Raw genomic sequence first — 21,351 nt, 5'->3', positions numbered from 1 at the left:
TCTCAAGCTTACAGAACTGAAGAAAAAATTCAAGTCTTTGGTTGCAATATTGAAAGATTAATAGACAAAATATTGAAAGAAGCATCAAAAATATTGCAGGAAGCATCAAAAGAAGATAGAAGGAATACACAGTCATTGCACCAAAAAGAATTGGTTGGCATTCAACCATTTCGAGTAGCATATAATCAAGAACAGATGATATTGAAGGGAAAAAGTCCAAGCCACACTGAAAACACTGGTGTAAAACAAGGCTCTATGAATTGATGGACTACTCATAAAAATGTTTCAACAAATGAATGTAATACTGGAAGCGGTCATTTGTCTATGCCAAGAAATTTGGAAGACAACAGGCCATCTAACTGGAAGAGATCTCTATTTGTGTCCATTCCAAAGAAAGATGATCCAACAGAATACAGGAATTATCAAACAATATTATTAATATCACACACAAGTAAAATTTTACTGAAGATAATTCAAAAGTGGTTGCAGCAGTACATCAACAGGGAGCTGCCAGAAATTCAAGCCACATTCAGAAGAAGACATTAAACAAAGGATATCATTGTTGACATCAGATGGATCTTGGCTGAAAGCAGAAATGCAAAAAAGATGTTTACCTGTCTTTTATTGACTGTACAAAGACATTCAACTTTGTGCATCATGACAAATTATGGATAGCATTGCAAAGAATGACAATTCCAGAACACTTAATACCAAACTTATATGTAGACCAAGAGGCAGTTGTTAGAACAGAACAAGGGGATGTTGAATGGTTTAAAATCAGGAAAGGTGTGTGTTAGGGTTGTATCCTCTCACCATATTTATTCAATCTGCATGCTAAGCAAATAATACAAGAAGCTGGATTATATGAAGAAGAACCAGGCATCATGATTGGAAGAAGAGTCATTAACAACCTACGATATACACATGACACAATCTTGCTTGCTCAAAGTGAGGAGGACTCGAAATTCTTACAGATGAAGCTCAAATACGGCAGTCTTCAGTATGGATTCCACTTCAATGTAAAGAAAATGAAAATTCTCACAGCGGAACCAATAATAACCTCTGCGATATGCAGATGACACAATCTCACTTTGAGAACTCAGGGGCATGTGACCTAAGCCATGGTATTTTCACCTGCCTCATATGCATGTGATAGCTGGACAGTAAGTAAGGAAGATTGAATTATGGTATTGACAAAGAATATTAAATATTCCATGGGCTTCCAGAAGAACAAACAAATCTGTCTTGGAAGCAGTACAGTCAGAATTCTCCTTAGAAGGGAAGATAGCAAGACTTCTCATGCACTTTGGACATGCTATCTAAAGGGGCCAGTTCCTGAAGAACGACATCATGCTTGGTAAACTACGGGGTCATCAAAATAGAGGAAGACCTCTCAATGAGATGAACTGACACAGTGGCTACATGAGATGGAGTCACACATAGTGATGAGTGTAAGGATGGTGCAGGACCAGATAATGTTTTTGTTCAGTTGTACGCAGGGTGACTATGAGTTGGATCCAATTTGGCAGCACCCAACAATAACAAACTGCAAATTATCTAAGATTTGACCTACTGCACCTGTTCAATGTGGCCTTCCTATTCATTAAGGCAAAAGGGAAATTTTAAAGCCATCTTAAATTTGTGTTATTACAGTGTGTAGGTAGTCTTTTATTTCAGATTTGTTTCTCCCTCAACTGCTCCCATACTTTGAGGGTGATTCAGTGTTGTTTACTAAAATGTCTATCTTATTTAATAAAAGTAGGCAAAAAATCTCATAATCCATGGTAAACAGAATGATGGGATGGCCCTGTATGTACTTTCTTTAGTTTTAGTTCAGATGTCTTGGAATAAGTTTACAGCATATAGATCCAAATCATGCTTTGTAGTAAAAAATGAACACAGTCTAATTTACTTCTTAAACGATTGTTTAGTTGGATCTATTAATGTTCTTAAATGTCATCTAAAAGGTGGGCAAGGAGTCTTGGTGGCACAAGGGTTAATTATTCATCAGATAAGGTTAGTGGTTCAAACCCACCCTGTGGCTCCTTGGGAGAAAGACCTAGCAATCTATTCCCCTAAAGATCACAGCCAAGAGATCATATTGGGCAGTTCTACTCTGCCACATGGGGTCACTCTGAGTTGAGATGGCCTCAGTGACACCTAGCAACAACAAACCTTGGGTGCTTTGTATTGGCATCATTTTTGTGTGTGATTTTCAAAGAGTTCCAGCACAAAACCCTGAGTGTACAGTAGAGCCGCCTTTGTTCATAGTGGTGAGTCACAGGTCAGGATAAGGGAAAGAATAAAAGACAGAACCAGCTTAGAGCAGCAGCAGAGAAATACCTGAAAGTCTCCTAGAGACGTATAATGATGATTGTAGAACAGTAGGGATGGTATGATCTCAATTTTTTGTGTGTGTTTAGAAGTAAGGGTGCTACCAAGCTATTAATGATTAGTGGACCATTAGTTTATACACTTCCATTTTATTTTTTTTATTCTGAGTGTGTTTGATGGATGAGGAATCCCTGGGTGGTACTGATGGTTAACCACTCACCTGTTAACTGAAAAGGCCTCAGAAGAAGGCCTGGTAAGATGTGAACTTTCAAAAAAAGGAAGTCAGCCATGGAGAAACCCTACAGAGCACAGTTCTGCTCTGACACACATAGGGTTCCCCTGAGTCAGAGGTGACTCATTGGCACCTGGTTATGATGGATGCTTTTGTTAAGTTGAGTCTTTGGTACTCAGAGCCCTGTTGGTGGAGTAGTTAAGCACAGCTTCTAAATGGAAAGGTTGGCAGTTTGAATCCACTAGTCAGAAACAACTCGAAGGCACTTAACAACAACAGTCACGTTGTAGGAGAAAGATGGGCTGTGTGCTTCTGTAAAGATTACAGTCTTGGGACTCCTATGGGTTTGCATTGACACAATAGCAATGAGTTTTTGTTTTGGGTTCTTTGGTACTCCCTGCTTACATAGATTGGCTCACTAGTAATTTCAAGGCTGCTACAAGCCTTCACTCTGAGCAAGGCAGCTGTAGGAGGGGACCTCGGCTGGGAGGCACTGACAGGAATGATGGGGGTGGCCTCCTGTGGCACTTTCCCACTTTGTAGAAGTTGTATCTTCAACCAAACCACATGGTACCCACAAGGTTGGATGGGGCACCATGGGTAGCAGTCCAGAAAAACAGTTGTACTCTAGACTAGCTACCCCAACTAGGGAAGGGGACAGTATAGAGCCCCAGCAGCCCTCATCTCCCACCCTACCAACACTCTCAGACCCTCAATTCCTCCAAATAGCCAGCTCCTCCTCCACACAGGGAAGGCCAGGGCCAGGCCAGGTTGCTCCAGACACAGTCAACCGGAAGCTGGCAGCCACTGTCCAAAGCTCACCGTCCCTGCCTCTCATTTCAGTACATCCCCATGCCGGTGCTGTATGGAGTCTTCCTCTACATGGGTGTGGCCTCCCTGAATGGTATCCAGGTAAGGCTCTCCTCACCCCCAGGCTGATCTGAATCCATAGTCAGCATCCCATGACTGGCTTCATGTCACCAAGACCCCAAGTACACATTTTCCCAACTCAATGAAAGAATAATAGTAATAATAACACTCTGATTTCTTTGTGCAAGGCCAAACAACTATAATAGGCTGTGGTGATAAGCATGTGAAATGCTTCACTACAGATTAGTAAAGTAAGTACATGCCAACTGGATCCTCTGTCCCTGTCAGGGATTATAAATTTGAGAAGAGGCTTTGCTTCTGTAGGAAGGGGCTGTGGGGTTGGGAAACAGACAGATGTCAGCCATACCTAGAAGCAGAATCCTTGATGGTGTATGTGTGACACGGGGGTGGAGAGTGAAATTGTTCACTACAGATTACATTGATAATAGATAGTAGGTGACTTCTAAATGTGATATGATTTCATCTGCATTTTTTTCTGATGAGATTGGTCCTCTGATCCCCATTTTACAAATGAGGAAATGGGTTCACAATTCAAAACCCCATCTGTCTGATTCCAATGAGCAATTCACCACAACAATCTCTCTTCCCTAAAATGACTCCCACAGAAGACATTTTGTTTTTGTTCGGTTTGGTTTTACCAGGATGCCACAGGAGGGCTTGAATAGTGTGTGTTGCAATTAAGTTGTGTTTCCTTTCAGTATGGACTTCAGTCCTTCAAGTGTTCATTTACTACCAGTTCTAGGGCTGTACCTCCACTCAGGGCTAAGTCCCCCTCCCCACCACTACTTCTCCACCTGGACTCCCCACTGTATGTCCTGCTAGACATCTCCAGCCACCCTTCTGAACAACTTTGTAGGACCCATCTCGGCCCCCCTCCTGCAGCCCCAGCCCCCAATAGGCCCACCCAAGTCACCTACTCAACTGAGCCTGCCATCTCCCCACAGTTCTGGGACCGCTGCAAGCTCTTCCTGATGCCGGCCAAGCACCAGCCGGACCACGCCTTCCTGCGGCACGTGCCCCTGCGCCGCATCCACCTCTTCACCCTGGTGCAGATGCTCTGCCTGGCGCTGCTCTGGATCCTCAAGTCCACCATGGCCGCCATCATCTTCCCCGTTATGGTAAGGTGGGCCTGACTTCCTTTCCTGCTCAGAATTCTCCTCGCAGAAAGCCTGACTTTCTCAGGGCCACAGAGGCAGGCACAGAACAAGTGCAGATATAATAAAGGTGGAGGCGAGAGCATGGAGAGGACAGAGGAGTGTCTGTGCTGTAGGCCCACCCTGCCCTGGCTCCCACGCCCACCTCCACCCATCTAAGATCCGGGCAGTGCAGCCCAACTTCTTGCACGCGCTCTTTGGTGGGACAGAGAAGCCTGACAAATTCACTGTCAAAAGTAAAACCAGTCGCAAAACCATGCTGAATAGTCATCTTTCTCATAGCTTAAAATAACTGAATTTGAGCAGATAAATGGGTGGGGGAAAGGATGAGAAGAATTAGGATCAGAGATCAGGAACTTCTAAACCCAGTGACATTAACTTAATGTTTGGGCATGTGGGGGCTCTTTGATGGTTCTTGTAAATATTGTTTTTACTCTTGAAACTATTCCAAAAAAGAGAAAAGAAAAAAAAGTAGCCAACATCATGCCTCTGGCCCATAGATGACCCCACCTGAACCTGGACCTCTAGGGTGAGCCCTGGGTGGGCTGGATTAGGGCTCAGGTGAGGATTCCAAAGTGGAGCTTGACAGTCCCTGGCATCCTCGAGGACTCCTAGTCCATGGCCCTTGATTGACTACTCACCAGAACCACCATGGAGCTCTTAAAAACTATGCAGGCAGAGGCCTCATCCCAGATCAATTAAATAAAATCTTGAAGAAACCTAAACACAGACATTTTGAGTAAGTCTGTGGGTAAACATAAATGTGTATCCAGGGTTGAGAACTACCATTCCAAAGGAGTTGTGTTCTTGGATTCCGACACAATGGCGTAAGGGAGGAGAGAAAGCTTAATAAGAGTAACAATTAGCGTGACTGAGTGTTGTTTCCTTTAGTACTCACACCAGCCCTTGGAGTACTAATAGTGTTGTGTGTAGTCTCAAGTCTGACTCCTAAAAATCCTATGACAGAATAAAACTGCCCCATAGGGTTTCCAGTGCTAGAACCTGTACAAAAGTGGACTGCCCACATTTTTCTCCTGAGGAACTATTGGGTGAGTTCCAACCACCAGCCATCTGATTAGTAGCCAAGCACTTAACCACTGAGCCATGAGGGCTGTTTGAAGTACTACTGCTGTTGTTAAGTGCCGTCAAGTCAGTTCTGACTCACGGCAACCCTCTATAGGGTTTCTGAGGAGCAGCTGGTGAGTTTGAACCACCACCCTTGTGGCTAGACCCCCCCATGGAAGTACTATCATGACTCTGTTCTTCAGAAGAGAAAAACAGCCTCTGAGAGAATGAGTGAGCATCCCAAGTCACACAACCAGACAGGGACAGAGCCAGGATCCATACGTCCACATGTTGATTTATTTAAAATTTACATACAATAAAATTCATTCTTGGTGGTTCTGTGAGTTTTGGTAAATGCATGTGTGGTGTTCCACCACTACTGTCATGATATAGAACAGTTCCATCGCCCCCAAACTCTCTAATGCTGGCCCTTTGTAGACACCCGCCTTCCACTTCTGCCCTTAACAACCACTGATTTATTTTCAAAGCCAGGACTTTTAAAACCCAAGCCTGTCCAACTGCAGAGCTCTGCTTGCTCCCAGGAAGGAGTGTCAGTGAAGAGCTAGTGTTATTCCAGCTGGATGGTTTTCTCCCTGATCTCATTTAATGGTCAGTGTTTGGTGGCTAAAGGACAAGATACATAACTAGCCTGCCTAGACCTGCTTTTTTTTCTTTAAGTTATAGAAATCTTACCACAATAAGCATATCTACCACTCATCTGTCAGTTTGTTGTACTGTGGTAGCTTGTGTGTTGCTGTGATTCTGGAAGCTATGCCATTGATATTTTAAATATCAGCAAGGTTGCCATGGTGGACAGGTTTCAACTGAGTTTCCAGATGAAGACCGACTAGGGAGAAGGAGAGACCACCTATTTCCAAATATTTAGTCACTGAAAACCTTATGAATAGCAGTGGAACATTGTCAGTACCAGATTATTGAATATTGAACCATGATGAAGAGCATCAGAAGACTTCATTTTTCTTGGATTAACCATCAACACTCATGGAAGCAGCAGTCAAGAAATCAAATGATGTATTGCATTGGGCAAATCTGCTGCACAAGACCTCTTTAAAGTGGTGAAGAACAAAGATGTCAGTTCGAAAACTAATGCGTGCCTGACTCATGCAGTGGTATTTGCAATAACCTCATATGCATGCAAAAGCTGGACAGTGAATAAGGAAGACTGTAGAAGAATTGATGCATTTGAGTTATGGTGTTAGAGGAGAATATTGAAAGTACCTTGGACTGCAAAAAGAACAAACAGATCTGTGTTGGAAGAAATACAGCCAGAGTGTTCCTCGGAAGCCAGGATGGCCAGACTTCATCTCTCATACTTCAGACATATTGTCAGTAGGGACTAGTCACTGGAGAAGGATATCATGTTTGGTAAGGTGGAGGGTCAGAGAAAAAAGAGGAAGACCCCTAGAGAGATGGATTGGCACAGTGGCAGCATCAGTGGGCTCAAAAGGAGCAACAATTGTGAGGTTGGCCCAGGACCAGGCAGCATTTCATTCTGTTTTGCATAGGGTAGCTAGCTATGAGTCAGTACCGACTCAATGGCACCGAACAACAACAACAAACAGGCACATTCTCCCCTTTAATTTGTCCATCTGCAACAGAATTAAATTTTCTAAACAATTCCAGATTTCCCAGTATATTTTTCAGATAATAAACATTTGTTAACCAAGAGATTTGTAACTCAAACATGGGGGCAGAGGAAAGAGGGAATGCAAGTAATGGTTGTCAAAGACTAGTAGAATCAACATCATCTGAGAACTTGTTAAACATGCAAATCTCAGTCCACACTCCAGACTCAAGTCTGAGAAGCACTGATTTTAAGAAGACTAGCAGAGTCCTGGTGTGGCACTGTAGGATAAGCACTGGACTACTAGCTACACCTTGGAAACCCTATCAGAGTGACTATAAGTCAGAACCAACTTGACAGCATTTAACAACAAGGGGTGGACTAAGAGCCCTGATAGCATAAGGTTGCTAAACAAAAGATCAGCAGTGAATACACCATCCACTTCACTAAAGAAAGTTGAGGCTCTCTGCTCACATAAAGATTACCAGCCTCGAAAACCTGTGTGTGGAAGACCTGGGTTTGATTCCCAGTCAGTATAGTGCATCACAGCCACCTCACCACCTGTCTGTGAAGACTGACTAGTGGCTATGATGCTGAACAGTTTCCGTGGAACTCCAAAGAGACAGACTCAGGAGAAAGACCTGGTGATCTGCTTCTGAAAATCACCCAGTGACCCGACCTGCAATCAAATGGCATAGGGACTGATTAGCATTTCATTTTATTGGGTGTGAGGTCAGGGGCTGACCCAGTGACAGCAGCAACATAGTTCTCTAGTCCGTGGTCTCCTCCCTTAGCTGATCATAGCCTTCTTTCTCTATCACTAGTAAGCATGGTCACTGGAAAAGCCATATGAGAGGAACCAAGATGGAGGGTATGTAGGAGGTTTGAGATGGCTCCAAAGCCTCTTGACTAGAAAGAGTTCCTAAACTAGCTGAATGAGGGTGAAAACCATTGAGCCAATTGTTCTCTCTGAACTCCCCTTAAACTTCAGCCTGTCCATCTACCCCCCACAGATCCTGGGCCTCATCATCGTTCGAAGACTTCTGGACCTCATCTTCTCCCAGCATGACCTTGCCTGGATTGACAACATCCTCCCAGAGAAGGCAAAAAAGGAGACAGACAGGAAAAAGAAGAGAAGGAAGGCGGCCCATGAGGACAGTGATGAGGAGGTGGGGAGGATGTGAGGCCTGAGCAGAGGGAGAGATCAAGAGACCCATCTGCCAGGGCCAGGGAGGGGCTAGCACCTCAGGTGGCCTGTAGCAACTCCGTTATCCAGTCCAGAATGAGCGGATGCTTCTGCTTATCTTGGTCTGAGGTACTGAGAGCTCACCTGTTCACATGAATATCCTTAGGTGGGCCAGAATGAATAGAAACCTCCTCCCCAGAAAATTTGATTGGCTCTGCTCAATTGTCCCATTACATCAATATCAGCTCAAGTCCCTGAGGGAACACATGAAAAGCTAAGCTCCCTCATGGAAAGAAATTATTAGGACTGACCTCCAGAGAATAGAGGAGGTCTAGGGGAAGGGTCTAATAGGAACTCATGAGTAGACAGGGCATTTCTGGACCCCTGGACAGGCAGGTTTGCATGGCCAGCTCCAAGGGGATAGATAGTGTAGGAGACTGAGGAAGAAACATGTCTCCATGCTGAAAGGAGAGTAGCTCTCTTCCCTAAATGCCTGGGACTAAATGGCCTCTCTTATTTCATGCTCCCTCCCTATCTACACCCCAAATCTTCAGGGAGTCATCAAACAAGGAGCTGGTGCAGAAATAACAGTAAATTACGAAGTGTTAGGCTGAAAGATTGTCTTACTCAAGTGCTCATTACAGATGATGAAACTATCTGCCAAAAGGGAAGTGACTTAGTCAAGATAGACAGACAGTTCAGCGTCTAAGAAGGAATACATAGTTCCTGACTTTGATGATCTTCCCAGTGCACTAAACTGTACTAAACATGCCATAGCCTCATGCCATGTTTGGCTCACAGTCTCCCAATTTGACCCAAACCTCTCTACCCCCTACTCCACCTTGTCCTGTTCTCCTAAGCATCTTGTTTTTTGCAAATGGAAGCTATTCAGAGGCCAATCCTTGCTGAGGAATTGGTGACAGTTGAACCATCTCTCTGATGGTAGTGATCCCTGATGTTTCCAGGAAAGAAAAAGTCCCATAATTCATTCACATATTTTATTTTTTTAGGGCAGTTAGATGATTTGAAAAGGTAGGTTCTAGAGAAAGCAAAGAAGCTGAGTCAAGATGTCTTTAAACAGATATATACTTACCCTTTCATTGATTTATTCAGTAAACATTTGAGTGACTACTAACTATGTGCCAGAAATGATTCCAGGGTTGGAAAAAAGCATCTCTGAACTACGTTGTATGTTGTTGTTGTTATGTGCCACCAAGTTGGTTCTGACTCATAGAGAAGCTTTATGGGTTTCCAAGAAGTGTCTGGTGGGTTTGAACTGCCAACCTGTGGTTCAAACTGATCTTGTGGTCCAGTGCTTATCCTACAGCACCACATCAGGACTATACGTGACATTATTGTTGTTGGTAAGTACTGTCAAGTCAGTTCCAACCCGTAGTGACCTTGCATAGGGTTTCCAAGGAGCTGCTGACTTTGTAATGCAGTGCATTATTCTGCAGCATCACACCAAGACTCCATACATGATACATTGTTGTTGTTGTTGTTGTTAAAGGCCACGGAGTCAGTTCCGACTCTTAGCAACCCTGTATAGGGATTCCGAGGATCAGCTGGTAGGTTTGAACTGCCAACCTTGTGGTTCATAGTTCATTGTTGTCCTATAGCACCACACCAGGAATCTGTACATGATACAGTCCCTGGGAAAAAAGGGCTAAATCTGCACAACTTTATTTTATGCATCTTTAAAACAATATAGCTATTATGTGAAGTTTGTTTCTAAGTGACTTGTCACTGTGACAGATGGCAATGCATGGTGAGAACATTCCTGAGAGTTTTCTTCTCTTCTGTCCAGTGTCTGGGTAGTGAACTCACTGTGTGAGTGTCCCGTCACTGGGCCCCCAGAATATTTGTAGCCCCCTAACTGGCCACTATCTGCTCCTTGGAAACCCTATACAGGGTCGCTATGGGTCAGAATCGACTCAAAGGCACTTAACAACAACAACAACTGGGCGCTATAGGAGTCCTGGTGTGGCGCTGTGGGTTAATGTGCTGGACTGCAAGGTCGGTTTGAACCACAAGGTCAGTGGTTCAAGCTCACCTTGGAAACCCTAGATAGGGTTGCTATGAATCGACGCTTAACAACAGCACTTAACAACAACAGACTGGGCACTATAAGATAAGCACTGGACTGCAAGGTCAGTTTGAACTGTAAGGTTGGCAGTTCAAATCCACCAGGAGTTCCTTGGAAACCCTACACAGGATTGCTATGAGTCACAACCAACTCAATAGCACTTAACACCTGCTTACTAGGAGTCCTGGTGTGGCACTGTAAGATAGGCACTGGCCTGCCAAATGCAAGGTCAGCGGTTCAAACCCACCAGCTGCTCCTCAGAAACCCTATACAGGGCCGTTACGAGTCAGAACTGACACAACAGCACCTAAAAATAACAGCTGATGGTGCATGGTTAAAAGTATTCAGCTGCTAAACGAAAGGTTAATGGTTCAAGCTCATCAGCTGCTCCATGGAAGAAAGATGTAGCAGTCTGCTTCTATAGATTTACAGCCTCGGAAACCAGATGGGTGGTTCTACCCTGAGTTGGAATCGACTCAGCACAGTGGGTTTGTTTGTTGTTGTTGTTGTCGTTAACTGGTTAGTCTGGAATGTCAAGAGGATGCTGGGTACATGTATTTTCTTTCTGGGTAAGAAAGTCAAAGCTGTTGTATTGGTGGTGTTTATCAGCTTTTCCCACTGTTTCTCTCCAGCCCCAGTTCCCTCCTCCCTCAGTTATTAAGATTCCCGTGGAAGGTGTCCAATCAGATTCCCAAAACGGTATCCACTGCATTGCCAGTAAGTAAAAACACATGGTATTCTTTCTTCTGACTTCCCACTAATCCTCCAACCCTCTTGTGGAGGAATGTCCATCTTTAACTCCGGAGATTTAATGACCTTGGCTGATAAAGCACACTGGGGCTAGGCAGAGTTCAGACAACTAGACCACAAGAATAGGGGCTCCAATCTGATGGAACCCCCCAGTCAAATCCTGCAGACACGAGTGGGCAAGCTTCATTTTAGGCAAAAACACTCATCTCTTCCATTTTCTGTCTTGGATTAGTTTCAGCCCAAACAAGGCCCGCAGAGCCTGCTCATACTCTCCCACAGTGGTGAAATGATTGAGTGCTCACACCAGTTCAGTTGTCCCCTTAGACAACTAGGTCACATGTAGACTATAAATTAACCCAAAGTGAAGGTCCCAGTGTTTGGGTTCTGATTCTGCGTAACTCAAATCACCTCCCATCTGCTGAAAGGGAGGCTCCCTGGGAGGGATCAGGCATTGTTTATGTAGACCCTGGAAGACTCTGTTGTCTTTAACCCCACCCACCCTCAGCTCCCTATTCTCAAGGCACATCCTATGTTGGGAACGCTTGGAAAAATCCCAGTCTAGATCCCCATCGGTCCTCTAAATATAGGGCTTGCCACTTTCCTCAAAGCCCCAGACTATGGGTAGGCAACTATGGTTTCTCACCAGCACCCTCAAAGGCCCTTGAAGGGCTTCTCATCACCACTTGCCATCATAGGTACCTCTTCAAGTTTCTCTCTCCTTCCCCAACTGCCATTTGTTTCCTTCCATTATTCTTTCTCACTCTTTCCTGGTCCTTCCCATCCCTCAAGCCTGGCCAAGAGCCCTCTGGGTGAAGGGATAATTGGATTAGAAACCATTCAGCTTCCCTTAGTGTTGGCCCCAAGGTCGGCTGGAGAACAGAAAAGAGAAGAAATGGATGGGGTGGGGGCACTGAAGAAATAGGATATTCTCTGGCATAGCCCCTAAACCTGCTCCCCATCTGACATCATAATTTTCCTACCAGGAAAAAGATCTTCCAGCTGGAGTTACTCACTCTGATTTTTCCTTCAATGACTCAGAGCTTGATGAAGGTAAAGGCCTTTAGCTATCTATACTCCTTGGGTATTAGATAAAAGACTAGGTAATGGCCCAGAAGACTGAGGGACTAGGATTTCCCAGACTAGCCAGTGTATTGGTAAAAGGTCTTTGATTGCCTACCACCCAGACAAATGGAGACAAATTCTGAAAGATCTGATTATTGATGTCAGATAACAAATTTGCCTCTTATTGACATAAAAGTTACAATACACAAAGCTACTCAGTAGTAGAAAAGGAAACAATCACAAAATATTAGGTAGAATAGAAATTAAAAGTAAATATTGAGAAAAATAAACAACTGAGTTATACTTTAAGTCTATATCATTAGAACCCAGGGTAAATTAATTCTGAGAATTAAAAAGACCAGGTACTCCCTAATTTGCTATGTAAACTTTCACTTAAAACACAATAAAATATTTTTTTAAATAATAATATTAAAAGACCAGGTAATCTACTACTCTAAGGAATAAAATAACAGCATGGCTAATTAGCAAAGGTTACCAAGGAAAATTAAATATCAAAGATGAAGTGGAGATAAGAAGTAGACTGAGAGTCAAAAAAGGATTCAGGGCTCAGGGTCCAGTTGCCCCCAGGCCAATAGTGATTCCTTGGTTTTCAGTGAGGATCTACCCATACCATGGGACTGCTAGATTGTATACAAAGGAGGCTCAAGAATGGAAAAGAGGAATTCAGAAGCAAGACTTTGCTGTAGCCATTGCTAAGGAAGGTGGTGGAGTCCTGGTGTGGCACTGTGGGTTAATGTGCTGGACTGCAAGCTCAGCTGTGGGTAAATGCGCTGGTCCATGAGGTCGGTGGTTCAAGCTCACCAGCCACTCCTTGGAAACCCTATACAGGGTTGCTATGAATCGGAACTGACTTGGCAGCACTTAGCAAGAACAAGAAGAAGGGAAGATGGTGGAACCTTGGTGTAGCACTGTAGGATAGGCACTGGACTGCTAACCATAAAGTCGGCGGTTCAAACCCATCAGTCACTCTTCAGGATTCACTATGAGTCGGATTTTCCTTAACCACAGGAAAGATGGTGGGAGTAGCCCCCTAAAATGAATAGGATTCCCTCTGTACTAGATTAAACATTAGTGAAAACACAGACTATTCCAAGTCTGGAGGTAGATAAATCTTCAGACTAGATTGGCTCTCACTCAAAACCCTTTAGGAAACATGTAAGGGAGCCTCTGAATGATGAGTCAAAGCTGTTATCACAATGCCAGAATAAGAAGACAAATGTATCATCAGTATAATCCTTCCACAGCAGAGGCCAAGGTTGCTCAGCCTCCACCCATCCTACCTTCCTTCACCCCACAGGGCCCTTGGCACTATTGGTCTTTGTATCTAAATGTGTTAGGAGAAAAGCAGTCTGTCTATCCTGATTTATTGTCATTAAAAGTAACCTGCACTGAATTGAATCTTTAACTACCCCAATTTCAGGCAATGGAGAGAGACTTTGGATTAGAAAGACTTTATTACAAAAAAAAAAAAAAATTCTTAAATCACACAAAGTCATAGTCCAAGGTCAGAAATGAAGACCTTTGATATCCCAACGACACTGGTGCTTTACCAAGTGTATGAAAACAGAGGGAAGCAAAGACCAAAATACCAGGAATCAGTTTCAGCTAAGAGAAAGGCTCAGAAATATGATTGAGTTTAACCAAAATTAAGTATCAATGATCTAGCAGATGGAAGCTTAATCCCAACTTTCAAAAGGCAGGCACATATACAGAACTGGTTAGCTTTACCTAGAGAGTCCTGGTGTGGCACTGTGGGCTAATGCGCCAGACTGCAAAGCCGTTTGAACTGCAAAATCGGCGGTTCAAGCTCACCAGCTGCTCCTCAGAAACCCTATACAGGATCACCACAACACAGCAGAGAATCTAGGAAAATCTGAGACGAAGATTTTAACCTAAGCAAGGGTAGGAAAAATAAATGGGAATCTGTTTGATGTACGGTAGGGAAGAATAAATTTGAAAAGAAGGGGCATTTAGGGTAGTGAGAAAAGACTTGAAATAACATTGGAAAGCACACACGTACACGGAACATGGAGTGCACAGAACACCTGGGAGAGTGGGGAATAGTTAACCTTCAACCAAAGTAGAGATGGAGCAAGTTTGAACACAGCCAGTCTGTCTTCACATGCTGAAGAAATTGGATTCGATCCTTTGAGAGTGTTTCTGGTTGTTGTTAAGTGCCGTCGAGTCGTTTCTGACCCATAGCGACCCTGTGTAGGGTTTTCAAGGAGCAGCTGGTGAGCTTGAACTGCTAACCTTGCAGTTAAAACGGCTTTGCAGTCTGGCGCATTAACCCACAGTGCCACACCAGGACTCCCTAGAACCATGGAAAAAGTTATGCAGAGGACCAGTCAAATTTGTCATTTAGAAACTTCACTTTGTGATTTACAAAACGTAAACTTGAAATACCAAATACTAGACAAATCATTTTCCTTCCTTCCTTTTCTGCCTTAGCATCACCTTGCACTTCAAAATTTCCTGTCCAGCCTCACCTGCTTTCAGCTATTCACAGAGCCCAGTCCTCATGACGCCCCAGGTGAAAATAGAGATGGCATCAGACTATGGCTTCACAGACATGGACAAATACCGAAGGGAAGCTGACAGTGAGACCACCCTCTAAGAAGATGCAGCTTCTCCCAGATGGTGGACAGAGAACTTGGTTTAGCCTTAACTGTGAGTCTGAGTCAAAACTCTTAAGGCCGTATGCCTCAGTGTCCTGATTCAAATAGCAGGAGTCTATCTGCTTGGTAGAAAAACTAGAGATTTATCAATGAAAAGTACCACAGAAATACAAAGTCCCCTCTTCCCTTTGTAGTTATTAACACAACTGAATGTGGAATGCTATCCCTTATTTTGAAGTGTAGTACATCATAGAAAGTATAACATTTTGAAGCAAATAAAACAAAAGCAATGCTTGCCTCCCAAAACCATAGCTAAGGTAAAGGTAATAGTCAATTTTTTATTTAAAATGAGTCTTTCTCTTAAAGGTTAAGTATCTTAGATGGCTCTGTAGGATAAGTACTGGACTGTGAACTACAAGGTTGGCAGTTCGAACCTACCAATTGCTTCTTGGGAGAAAGATGAGGTTTTCTGCTCCTGCAAAGACTTGTTATTGTTAAGTGCTATCGAGTCGGTTCCAACTCATAGCGACCCTGTTTCGGGTTTCCAAGGAGCAGCTGGTGAGCAAACCACTGACCTTGGGGTTCAAACTAACATTGCAGTCCAGCGCATTAACCCACAGTGCCACAGCCTTGGAAACACAGGGTTGCTATGAGTAGGGGCCAACTCAATAGAACTTAGCAACAGATGGTCTAGGAAGAACGATTAAACTACTCTGTTAATGATAGGACCAACTCATTTGAGTGGATAAATGTCTTTAAAATAAAACAGGTTTCGTTAAAGTGAAACCTCAAATTGCATGTTAAAGCAACAAACCTACCCAAACGCAAACACATTTAAAACTTTTTATTCAGACGTGAAAGGAAAACCAATGATTCTAATTTAGATCAAGTCCTTCCTGCAAATTTCCAATGGCCTGATTTCAAAGTCAAATACCCATTCAATGGGATTACATGTTAGGTAGAGCTCATATAAAATTTTAGAAGGCTATAACTTTGCTATATTAATCAAATGTGTATTTGAAAGGAATGGTTTGAATCAATTTGGGTAGAGTAAAACCAGTGACTAACCTTTTCCCTATGAAACTCATTATTAGTTGTTTCATCTTCAGACTGCATTTAACAAACTCCAACCATGTTTAGTTACCACTTACTGTGTGCCTGATGGAGTCCTGGTGTGGCACTGTAGGACAAGCACTGTACTGCTAACTGCAAGCTCTGTGGTTCAAACCCACCACCAGCTCCTCAGAAACCCTATACAGGGTGACTATTAGTCAGGACCAACTCGACACATCACAACAATGCCTGACATGTAGAAACAATGCATTTGTCTTTCTTTTTTTTCCCACCAAAACATCTAGAGTAAATCATTTGGGTTGGTTGCTACATATGCTCAAAATGGCAAATACAGGTGCTCTTTTTGACACGTAACACCTGGAGTTAATAGCCTCTGAAATCCCAGAGCCGAGTATAGTGTCCAGTGCATGAAAAGCTCTCAGTATGTGTTTGTTGAATTAAATCCCAGAGCTCTCTTCCAAGAAATACTGCCAAGAGGTGAGGCTATAAACCTCTGCCGTGTCTATTGATAGCAGAAGCACTTAGCTGTTCATTAATCCAGAATCATCACCTGATTTTATGTGTAAATTCTTTATCTTCATCTGTGTCAATTTTGGGAGAGCTCATAATCTCAACATTTCAGTTTTAAAGTCTGGCTGATATGGCATAGCACTTTGTCCAAATAACCTGTAGAAATAGTATAGCTTCAGGAGTAAATGTGCTTGATAATCAAACAGGCTGGAAGACGACAATGTTAATTTTTTTATTATAAATTGATCACTGCTAATTTTCACCTCATATGTCATGGATTTTGTATATACACGAGCATTTAAATTTCAGTAGCTTTGATCAGGTTGTCCTATTGTTACTTCTCTGCACGGTAATCAATCATTTTTCCCACTTTTAATATAGCTATAATTCAATAAAACTTCATCCTGTCTGTTCATCGTGCTTCATGTTTAATAATTTAAAATCAGCAGGCATGGCTTACAGAAGCGAGCTATACACCTCACTTACAGGATTATCTCCAGCAAACAGTCTTAAGAGTAAAGCCAGCTGGCAGGGGAATGAGGAGGAAGTAGGGTAACTTGTAGTTGTTCTCCTTTCTCTGCCTCAAGCTGCCTGCAGCAGGAACCACCTTTGCCTTCGGGAAAGTCCAAATATACAGCCTGGTTGAGAATATATTGCTTATTTCTCCCAGCCTCAAAATATGCTCAGCAACCACCTTCCTCAAAATTCTGTCAAATCAAATTAGTGCTTTCAGAAAAATACGTATTGAGAGAGAGGACAGACTTTGGCAGGCACATCAAGAAGTCCTTCATAGATAGTAATGTGTAAACTGCTTTAGAATAGACTGCAAACAAGACTACTTAAATAAATCTTACAGATGAAGTGCCTGACACAGCATAACCTTTAAACAAAAGACTAAAAGGACTAGACTGGTGTCTCTACAGCTCTTTCAACCTGTTTGTTCAAGTCTGGAGTTGGCTGTTACCAAATATGGGAATATCTAGATTGATTACATTCAGTAAGAAAAAGAAACTGGATGGACTTCTGGTAAAATGGCAGACTAGGCAGACGCACTACGCGGACCTTCTACAGCAAAGATATGAGAGACCAAATGAAACAGACACAGATGAAAGTCCTGGAGAAGTGCACTGAGTGCTTGCTGGGAGAAGCTGAGCAGGGATGGCGAGAGAGGGAGACTGGGGAATGAGACAAAGTGTGGCCATTTTGAACCTTTGTGAGCAGCTTTGGCAACAGAAGGTGGCCTGGCGGAGCAGATATACATAAGCAAAGGGAAAATTTTCATTCCTTCTTCCCCATGCTCCCTGGTGACCAGAGGTGTGGCCGGCTTTCACCCTCATGTACCCCCAGATCTCTTGGTGGGAACCAAGTGGTTGGGAGCCATCCCAGTGTGAGGCAGGAGCAAGCTGTGATGCTTTGGTACCTGGGTTCAACTACGGGCCTACAGAATCTAGTCACCAGGTAAGCATTTAGCCAGTCAGCCTGCCCCCAGTTACTCTGTGGTCCTAACAGACACAGAAACCAGCTCCAAGGGCTGCCACAGACTACTTCCAGATTGACAGCCCTGAACATAGGTATCACCTAGGCCTATAGGAAGGAGCTCTAGTAGCATAGTGGTTACGAATCAGGCTGTGAACCACAAGGTCAGCAGTTCAAAACTACCAGCTGCTCCATGGGAGAAAGATGAGGCATTCTGCTCCTGTAAAGATTACAGCCTCAGAAACCCTGTACAGGGTCACTATGAGTTGGAACCAACTCCATGGCACACAGCCACAACCAGGCCTATAGGAACTCCATCTAGGGCCAGGGCTCTGCTGTCACATCCCTCCACACCCACCTCATGAGATCCTTTGCTTGTAGAAGCCCCCCCAGTTTTCTCGTCTCACAGTTTAACAGCTGCACTGTTTTTCTGCTTTTGCTGTTTCGTTGTTTTTGTTCATTCTTTCTCCTTCCCTTCCCTTGAATTTTATCCTTTCTATTTCTACTTTTGTTTCTCCTTCATTTCTTTTGTCTCATTTCCTCTCTTCTTTTTTCCCTATGTGAGCTTTCTTTACTCTTTACTCTTTTCATCTTCTCTCTCCCTGGCTTTTCAAAAGGTTATTTTTATTTCTTACTTTTATTTTCTCTTCTATAGCTCCATTTTCCTCACCCTCTTTTAAGTTACTATAGTCTTTATTTTCTGGTCCCTGCCAGAAAATTTTTTATTAAATTGTTTTTCCTACTTTATTCTCTTTTCATTGTGGGTTGTTTTGTTTCCTGGTGTGTGTGAAGGGGGGGAAACAAGTTTCTCCTTTTTCCCATCCAACAGTAGACAGCAACCATGTCCACAGAACCTAGCCATACCATACACTCTTCAGCTCCACCCACTGGCAAGAGCCAACACCAGTTCCTATACTACCTGATCAACCATAGACAGGAAGCAACACCAGTCAAACCCACCCTAAACTGAGGTGCAGAAAGGTGAATGCATTTGTATTCTCTAACTACAGCCACCAGAAACAGCTGGTGAGAGTCTAGGAATACTTCAAGATACAATCATCAGGCCAGAGGTAAATAGCGATGTATGTTCGACCTTGGAACAACAGGACTATTTATAATAGCAAAAAGATGGAGACAGGCTAGTGCCCGTCAATTGACGAATGGATAAACAAACTTTTGGTATATACACACACTGGAATATATGCTACCTTGAATAACAATATATGCTTCCTTGAATAACAAGGAAGCTGCAAGTCACCGCATAACATGGATGAACCTTGAGGAGATTTTGTTGAGTGAAATTAGTCAGTCACAAAAGGAGAAATACTACATAGGACCATTATTATAAAAGCATAAGAAAAAGTACCCACACTAAAAGGTAAAAAAAAATTGTTGGTTACCGGGGTGTAGGGAGTGGGGTGAAGGAAGGGAGGGGAAGGTGGAGCACAGGGTAGAGAATAGACACAGGATAGTTTAGGTCCTGGGGGAGGGGAGCAATATAAAAGAGGGAGGGGAATGGAAGAACAAGGCGGATAGGAGTACAGTGAGGCAGGTTTGCATGGGCTAAGTGGGACAGAGGTAAATAATGATGTATGCTCAACCTTGGAACAACAGGGCTCTAGGATACAGGGATTGATGCGTGGTTTGAATGGGTAAAAGGGAGAATAATGTTAAGATGCTTGGCTGTCTTTTGAATCTTGGTTTCCCTTGCCTACTATTGTAAAATAGACACTTGGGGGAGAGAGAAAGGAAAAGCCAGAAACATCACCATAGAAAGCTTGTAAGTCCATCTGCCTATTGTTGTTATGTGCCATGGAGTCAGTTCCGATTCATAGTGACCCTGTACAGGGTTTCTGAGGCTGTAAATCTTTACAGGAGAAGAAAGCCTCATCTTTCTCCTGTGGAACAGATGGTAGTTTCGAACTGCTGACCCTGAGGTTAGCAGCCTGATTCGTAACCACTATGCTACCAGAGAACTGATTAGAATACCTAAAAAGGGGTTAGAACTTGCTCAGTGAAGGAGGCTTCCTGCGGAGCCTTAGCAGAAGACCATTAAGACCATAGGTGGAATCCGGATCCCCATCCAGAATCTTCTAAGGTGGGAAATTTCCACTTGAAAGGACAAGCAGACCAGCCTGGACAGGCTAAAATAGAAGATACTTCTTGAAAGAAAGACCAGCAGGAAAAAATAAAAAATAATAGCGGCAGTCTGATTGACTACTACAAAAGTAAGCAATTTTTTCACCCAGGAGCCATCAAGGCAAGTGTTCAGGTCCCCTCAGGGCAAACCCCCTTCCAAGACTGAGACGAAAGGGGAATACATGAGCAGGCATATTGCCCTTCTGATAACCATGTTGGTCTACCGATAAGGGGAAAACCAGCAATGAAGTTGTGAGCTGAGTGCAACCACATTCAATTAACTCCTGTTAACCTGGATTGAGACATGGTTGGCCAGCAGTATAGCAAGACCTGGGGACTCCTGAGCTGAGGGACAAGGACATAGCCACAGAGGACTAGAGCGGAGAGTGAAGAGTCCAGCTGATATGAAGTGAGGAGAGATAGTACCCATTTAACCTGGCTTCAATGGCTGGATGATCAGAACTTGACTAGATGAAGAAAGACGAGGAAAAAGAATAATCTGCTACAACTTGATGAACTTGACCTATACTTATGGATGTAGTAGCTCAAAAGAGGGAACAATCTTTACAGCGAGGATAATTCCCGCCCCCTCGGTACACAGGGTTGACAAGGATGGGCAATTTAGACATTGGCTATCCAAAATGGTGTTGTGGGGGGCTACACAGGAAGAAGTGACTAGCTTACAAGTTTTCAAGAGGGTGTGGGGAAACCACTCCACTAGTACACCTTCACATCAAAATAAAAAAGGAAAACCAGATTTAGATGACATGAACACACAGGTGTCAGGTGTGGTGCTGTAGGGTTAAGTACCAGACCACAAGGTCAGTCAGAACCTGTGACATGATATATACGCACCATGTACATTACAGTACTGTTTGTTCCCAATAGCAAAGCTATCATCTGTCCATCAACAGAATAGTTACACAAACTTTGGTACGTACATACAATGGAATGTCATACAATGAAAAGTGATTGAAGAGTAACAAATAATCTGTAAAACATATCACGGCATGGATGAACCTGGAGGACATTATGCTGAATGAAATTAGTCAATCACAAAAAGCCTTTTTAAAAGTTAAGAAAAAATTTTCTTGCTAAATGTAATCTTCTGTGATGGTTACGGGGTGAGTAGGAGGATGGGAAGGAAAGAAAAAATAAAGTGACTAGA

The 21,351-nt window shown here is 43.3% G+C and overlaps 1 protein-coding gene across 1 annotated transcript in view; it reads left to right on the top strand.

The window, feature by feature from the left end:
* The window catches only part of SLC4A5 (solute carrier family 4 (sodium bicarbonate cotransporter), member 5), a 122,710-nt gene extending 110,409 nt beyond the window's left edge, over positions 1-12,301 (top strand). The window contains exons 21-25 of the mRNA XM_006872407.1: positions 3,410-3,478; positions 4,402-4,575; positions 8,275-8,430; positions 11,166-11,250; positions 12,267-12,301. Coding sequence (XP_006872469.1) covers positions 3,410-3,478; positions 4,402-4,575; positions 8,275-8,430; positions 11,166-11,250; positions 12,267-12,301 — 519 coding nt within the window. The remainder of the gene's footprint in view (positions 1-3,409; positions 3,479-4,401; positions 4,576-8,274; positions 8,431-11,165; positions 11,251-12,266) is intronic.
* The last annotated feature ends 9,050 nt before the right edge of the window (positions 12,302-21,351 follow it).

This window comes from Chrysochloris asiatica, unplaced genomic scaffold (genome assembly GCF_000296735.1).
Source record: "Chrysochloris asiatica unplaced genomic scaffold, ChrAsi1.0 scaffold00197, whole genome shotgun sequence".
Classification (NCBI taxonomy): Eukaryota; Metazoa; Chordata; class Mammalia; order Afrosoricida; family Chrysochloridae; genus Chrysochloris; species Chrysochloris asiatica.
The sequence above is the reverse complement of the archived record's forward strand: the minus strand, read 5'-3'. Positions and strand labels throughout refer to the sequence as shown.